The sequence below is a fragment of the Sinocyclocheilus anshuiensis genome, unplaced genomic scaffold (assembly GCF_001515605.1).
Source record: "Sinocyclocheilus anshuiensis isolate Anshui unplaced genomic scaffold, SAMN03320099.WGS_v1.1 scaffold63, whole genome shotgun sequence".
Classification (NCBI taxonomy): Eukaryota; Metazoa; Chordata; class Actinopteri; order Cypriniformes; family Cyprinidae; genus Sinocyclocheilus; species Sinocyclocheilus anshuiensis.
The window spans coordinates 2,928,529-2,935,824 of NW_015552625.1; the positions used below are offsets into that span (position 1 = coordinate 2,928,529).

Consider the following 7,296-nt stretch of genomic DNA (forward strand, 5'->3'; position numbering starts at 1 on the left):
GTGGAGGTCCTTTCTAGGTGCTGATCCACCATCTGGTCTGAATACGTACTGGATCCGGGTGACTGCAGTGACCATCTGATCTGGATACAGACTAAATAAATAAATAAACAAAAGCAACAATTTTTTTTTCTGGATGTAAGCATGAAAACAATGCCTTACGGTATTGCAACGCATCAAAGCAGTCAATACAACACAGTCAAGAATAACTTAAGTAAACTGTGGACTATCTTTGACTCTTGCTGCTGACTTGAATGACGATGATTCCCGTTTGTCAGTTGATGGCCTTTAATTTTCAACTAGAAATGTGCACGCTGCTTTTCTGATGTTCACTGAAGTTTTCAGTGTCTTTTTCCCGTGTCACTTGAAATGTGTCCGTTTTGAATTGTTGTTACCAATGGTGAGACACGTGAGGAAAAAATAAACGATCAGTTGTGGGCAGGGGAGGCGCCGGAGAATTTTTAACACAGGTGCTGAGGGGGTGCTAGATCATTGACAGGTGGAGCTGGGCAAGTAGGGTGAATTTGGGTAATCTGGGACATTTTTTGCAATTTTGACTTCTGCTATTTATTTCGATATCTATCTAACACATTAGATCAACACATTAGACTTTTCTGAAATCCCTAAGATGTTTTCTAACCACACCAGAAGAAAGAATGTTGATATTATACCCAGAGGAGACATGCCACACCTAATAGTGTTTTTTGTGCCAAAAAAAAATTGTGCCTGAATTTGATAATCTGGGACAGGTCACTTTGTAATCTGGGACATATGTATTAGGCCTAAAAAAAAGCCTATATTCACCATACTTTATGCATGCCAAACACAATATCACCAATTTTTAAAAAGCATTATGAAAAAAATGACAAGTACAGAAATCTCAGTAAGGAAATGTATATTTCAATATCAAGAAAAATTATTTCTTTCTGTACACAGGATGACCAATCTACTGTGTTAATTAATTTTAATAAATGTAAAACTATTAAAATTGTTTAACATTTGTTTAACATTGTATTAATATACCTATTAGCCAATCTACTATTCCAGTGGTTCTCAAACCTCTCCATGAAGTACCCCCAGCACTGCACATTTTGTATGTCTCCCTATATTTGAAACACCAACTTCAGGTCTTGCAGTCTCCACTAATGAGCTGATGAGTTGAATCAGGTGTGATAGATGAGGGAGACATACAAAATGTGCAGGGCTGGGGGTACTCCAGGACAGGTTTGAGAACCACTGTACTATTCTGTAATACATTTCATTGAGTTAATTATAGGCCATGGATATTTTCATATTTTAGCTGACTAATGACTGTGTGGGTGTGTGTGTGTGGAGAAGGGGGGTGGGTGTGCATGCATGTGTGTGTGCGTGTGTCTGTGAACATTGTAAACTGGCCTGGGCACAGATCCCCCTCCTGCTCAGTGATTTGAACCGTTGTATATACTAAACTAACTGGGAATTTGGGAAATTAAATTAACTGTTTACTTCATCCTGATACCTTTGCTTGCTACTGGAATACGCAGATTCCATCTCTGTAGCATCTCTCTAGCTAGCTGGTTTAGCTAGCTTCTAGCTACTGTGAATTTATGCTAATGTTATAACCTCCAGTAGTCCACATTAACACCCATTTCTCATTATAGCATATATTATCCCTTGTCATTAGACTTATAAAGTCCCTAAATACATATTTCCTCCATTTGAAGACTGTCCCAGATTACCCAAAGCATGCTGTCCCACATTCTCAATCATATTTGATAATGTGGGACAACAAAAAAATGTTTGAAAGAAAAAAAAACTAAAACACATTTTCAACACTTGAATAAATACTTTGTTGCTTGAATAGATCACAAACATATTTTGACAACAGTTAGGAACATTGTATTATTTATGACAGATTTATGTCCTTAACATGAATCTAGTCAGAATCCTATGTCACTGACCTTGTCATGCAATTCCCAGGGGAGCTTCTTGATTGACAAGTGCCCCGCCCCTTTCTGTGGAATCACCCCAATGAAGTCATGTGATTTCAGTCACATGACATCTATGCTAAAATCATAGTAAAAGTCCTGTTTACTAAATGTTGTTAGAACAGGAAATAAACACACTGGAGCTTAGGTGTCCCAGATTACCCGAATTCACCCTACATGTTCACTTGAGTTATTTAGGCTGTTTAGTTACATCAGAGTTAAAAATGTTATTTTTCCGAGAGACATCCACCTTCTACAGGTAAAAAGTCAGCAATTATTTTATTCCCTAAAAATCAACTGCTATAAAATGCAGTGAAAATGTCATCTGTAATGTTTGAATGCATCTGATTTTAGAACTCAGTATCAGTGAAAAATCATGCCACAGTATTATAATGCTATTAAAGCTCAATGCTGCCACCTACTGTTCTACCTATAGAACCGCTAGACAAGGGAGTTTATATAAGAACAGAAAGGTAAAAGTTTAAAATATGGAAATATATTTGCTTATGCACTTCTATTAAAATAAAGGCTCCAAAAGAGTGTTTTAGCAGCAATGCCACAGAAAAACCACTCTGGGCTCCACAGAGAATCTTTTGTTGAAAAGTTCTTAAAAGAACCGTTTTCCCCCGATTTTTTTTCCCAATGGTCTTTTTTGTTCTTTAACGATTTTTCCACTATAAAGAACCTTTTGTACAAAGGAAGGATTGAAGGATACAATGTTAAAGGTTCTAGATGACAAGTAAGAACCTTTAAACAGAGTAGTGTGTACAAAAGTAAAGTTACCATGTAATTGCATACAAAACAAATAAACGAAAACTCTAAGATTTGCACATTTATCTTCAAATAACAAAGGTTGATTGGATTTAGACCGCAGCAGAATGCAGTATCAGCTAAGAGGGTGTGTTTGATTAATAGGGGGATGTAATGCTACTTTTTGTTTTCTGATAAAGAAAAAAAAAATCATGACAACTTCAAAGAACTTCAGAGATTATACATTCAATGCAGTCTTGCCAAAACCTTTGTGATCTTGCATCTTTTACAGTCAGTAACCATAATTAAATGATTTAAGAATACAAAAAAATATAAGATGAACCTGGACTTCACTTAAATTCTGATAGCTAACCAGATGCCATTATGTATTGATTAATATATTTATCTTGTCAGATATGGACATTATGTATTGATTCATTCTGGTAAACCATCTAAATGAACTAGTCATCTGTTATATTTCATGTTGGACTGAAAGGTCCCTTTGTGATTGTATGGGTTCAGTTTGCTTTAGTCTGGTTTAATTCAACAGCACATCTAAACAGCTCATCTGCATTGACAAGCTTGGCAGCTACCTTGACTTTGAAATGACTGTCATCCCCTCCGGATCCTCTGGAGCAGAGAGAGGGAGTGACAATACTCACATGTGCAAACTGTCCTATTAATCATTCCACAGATCGCTCTCCTTGCTTTCCTTGGCCTCCAAACATGTTACTTTTATGTTCCTTCTGAAAAGAGATCAGATGAAACAAAGAGATATCCATTCACAGCCTCTCGCTTGAACTTATGTTAAGCACGTTGTTAATGTCTGTGTTAGTTAATATTTTCTTGAGTCTATTGTTTTATTGATTACAATGCTTGAATGGCGAGAGCAATTACAGGAAAAGACACCATCCATTTACACACTTTTCCAATAAGTGTAATTCTACACAAAATGTTTGATTAATGTGCCAAAACAATATTTCTGTATTAGCGTACAGTCTGTTTATTTTTAGCCTTAGTATATGAAAATATAAAATAAAATATATAATTTTGAAACAAAATAATTAACATTTCATTTTCAAATTATTTTTATCTTTTGACATTTTTGATTTTTTTCAATCACTTTTATAAAAAAATATCATAAAGTTGAAGTCTTTATTACTTTTTTTATGTAAGAATAATATACATATATTATTCATATTATGTTTAAAATGGTAAATGCAATGCGTAACCAAACAAACAATAAAATAAATACACTGTAAAATATGATATGATGATGTGATATGAAACAATGAGTGATATGATGGCAACTTATGTTAAATTTAAACATAAAGTTATATGAAATTCAACTTGACATTTAAGTTGGTTTAATGTAATTTAAGTTTAAATGACTTGTACAACCAAGCTGGTTATACTTAACAATTTAAGGCAGCAACTGAACTTTTACGTTTTTAAGTTGAAATAGGTAGATTTTTTTTTTACAGTAAGATATATAAATAGCATGTTAGTAACTAATAAAGCTCACTACATTTTTCTCTCAAGGTTTTTGATTTTGAAAAGATATTTGAAAAGAAAGCTTTTAAATGTTCTATAGTGCTTAGAAAGACAAAAATATTACTTTTTTGACAAAGATGTGTTCGAATGCTTAATGTCTTGTGCTGGCCTTCAAAGAGTGTCCCTCATGTCATTTCCATTTCATACATAATAAGCAGTTCTAAATGGAGGAGGTGGGGGTGAAAAGGGGGTCATGGGATAGGGACAAGAGGGCACAGGTATAAAACAGAGCTGAAGGGGTCAGAAATCATATCCCTGAGGAGCATCAAACACAACAGACCTTCACTGGCAGCCTGAGAATCCTGTAAGCCCTTTGGCCTCCAGGATGTGGGAAGACAACAGTACTGGTAAGCATTACTGAATGGTGATAATTTTGATGGATTTAATATGCAAGATCTCATAAGAAAAAGCTTGTTTTTCCAAGCTTCTCAATCTCAAACCAAACATCAGGCACTGTTGCAGTTTTTCTGCTGCATATATTATTATTTTGAAGAAGTATTCATACATTGAATTGATGTTGTGTTTCTAATATATTTTAAGTTTGTGCAGTTTAGTTTTCACTAACTGAAGGATGAGAAATATGATGACACTATGTTTAGCTTCACACTCATTTTTCTGTCAGGTCCTCTATCGTCAAAATGATAGATACTTAGCCTAAAGTTTGGTTTGTCGGTATGGTTCTGTTCTGGGCAAAAAACTCCCTGCCCATCCATGCAGCCTGTCCTGAATGAGCAGGGAGAGCAGCAATAATAACCCCCATAGGGTTAACAGAACAGAACAAGGCAGATATCATTAATGCACTTAATGATATTTAAGTGTAACACTTTATTCAAGATAAAGGAGTCTGATTAGCAAGGAATATCAGAAAGCCAAGTGACTCACGTGACCTGCCAGAACTAACGCTAACGCTTAATTTATCTTCTTTTTCAGATGCATTTGTTAAAACATCTGGAAGCGGTACTGTAGCAAGAAGTGCAAGTCGCAGGAAGAGAACAAGTTTCTCAAAGGAACATGTTGAGCTTCTTCGAGCCACATTTGAGACAGACCCTTACCCAGGAATCAGCCTCAGAGAGAATCTCTCCCAAACTACAGGCCTGCCAGAGTCTCGCATACAGGTGGGTTACGTTATGTATAAAAACACACTCAATTTACTAGAATTTAAAGGGATATAAAGTATTTTTGAAGAATTGTGTATATTGAAGAATGTTTAAGTTATTTTTTACCAATTATAATGAAAGTCAGTGGGGTCTAAAACAAATTTGGACGTGGCTAGCTTTTATTATACGAAGGAGAAAAAAAAAAGGAGAGACATTTAAAAAAAAAAGTTATCTTTTGTGTTCCACAGAGGAAAAAAATCATACAGATTTGACAGTAGTTTTTTTTAAACTATGTACATAAGGAAACAACCCCTTTTTCTCCTTGTTTGTATCTCTTATGCATTTACAAAATCAGCAGATACACATAAAACAGGTGCAGTGATATGCTAATAAGGCCTTATGTGAAAACATACTGTTTGCTGTCACTGATACCACTGTCAATATCTGAGATGACGTAAGCGTTTTTGTGTTTATCTGTTGTTTAGTTTAGAAACCGTACAGCCTGTAAACAATAGACATACCAGGCACAGATAACAATCCTGACTATGCCACCATAGCTGGATGTCATCTCACAATGATTAACCTGAATCTTTAGACAGGAAAGCTCTTATCTGTATGCAGTAGATGGTTGAGTCTAATCTATCAACTGTATTCTTATGAGTCTGACCCTCTTTATCTTGATGTCTCCGCTCGCAATAGGTATGGTTCCAGAATAGGAGAGCTCGTACATTGAAATGCAAGGGAGGAAAGAAGCCGCTATGGCAGTCCGAATCACCGTTTAGTGCAATGCAGAATTCACCAGTTCAGCTACACTCTTCTAACAGCAACAACAGTGAGTCTGGTGCTGGCACTGGGCCTTTAGGCACTCCACCACCAGCGTACCCCAATCATATTAAGGAAGAAATGGAAAGGGATGGACTTTATGGATGTGACACTCCATCTTCCATGTCGATCGGTGATGATTCCAGCTACTGCACCCCTTCATACGGACACCAGCATCAGGCCAGAGCCATGAACGCTCACTGCAGCCCTCCTCTGCTATGCCCAGAGCATCAGATGCCTCCAAACTGGGCTGCAAGGTATGACAGGAGGTCACCTATGAGCTCCATGTGGAGTCCATATCATCTTGACGCCTATGGGTGCAATCCCAACTCACTCCAAGGCTTTTTTTACTCTCCATCTGAAAAACATAACAGTCTTCAGCCGCTGACCCCTGTTACTCCAGACTCGGGCTGCTGGGAGGGTGGTTTGGAGGGCACTCCTCCAGCTTCCAGCTCTTTCTGTGTAGATAACCCAGAAGTTCAGAGGATGGAGAGCCAACAAGAAAGCAGGATTCACCACGGGCCTCTGCCTGAGCTGCCGGCCTTGTCCCTACAGGAGATCCTGGGAGAGCTGCAAGGAGACTGGTGGCAGGGTGAAGGACTAAACGGCCTCTCGTCTGAGGACAACCATGTGTACGGCTGAATTTTGCTGTGTACAATCTATTTATGGCTATTTATTCAATGTATTTATTGACTAAGGACATGGATGAACAATTACGTATTATTTATCTGATCTGAAAGTAACAACATGAGAGATTTCAGACGTTTTCAGACTAAATTAAATGGGCTTTGATCTTGCTATTTATTTAATGATCATTGTAAAAGTAGGATTATGCAGCTGTGTGTATATTGTTTACAGACATCTTTAATGACTTCATTTAATTGCTGCACTTGCATTTAAATAAAGATGTTTTTCCTTATATGTTCTTTCAAATGTCAGATTTGTATGCAATTGTTCTGCATATGTTGCTATTGTTATTTCTGTTTTTTTTTTTTTTTTACTTTAAATGATCTCAGTGCATTCAATGAAAACATTGATAATCATCAAACTAGATTCTGAGTAATGTTGCACAACTCAAAGTTTCTGTCATCCATGAGGTGAAATACAGT

General features: G+C 36.7%; 1 protein-coding gene across 1 annotated transcript; it reads left to right on the forward strand.

Annotated features, from left to right (window-relative positions):
• Positions 1–4,593: 4,593 nt before the first annotated feature.
• Positions 4,594–6,829, forward strand: LOC107666529 (homeobox protein OTX1 B-like). The gene is made up of 3 exons (XM_016457914.1): positions 4,594–4,615; positions 5,199–5,383; positions 6,065–6,829. The coding sequence occupies exons 1-3, from the start codon at positions 4,594–4,596 to the stop codon at positions 6,827–6,829; spliced, it is 972 nt and encodes a 323-aa protein (XP_016313400.1).
• Positions 6,830–7,296: the final 467 nt, after the last annotated feature.

Coding starts and splice junctions, on each gene's coding strand:
- LOC107666529 (XM_016457914.1), top strand. CDS start 4,594: ATGTGGGAAGACAACAGTACTG. Junction 4,616..5,198: donor GTGGGAAGACAACAGTACTG/GTAAGCATTACT, acceptor CTTCTTTTTCAG/ATGCATTTGTTAAAACATCT. Junction 5,384..6,064: donor TGCCAGAGTCTCGCATACAG/GTGGGTTACGTT, acceptor CGCTCGCAATAG/GTATGGTTCCAGAATAGGAG.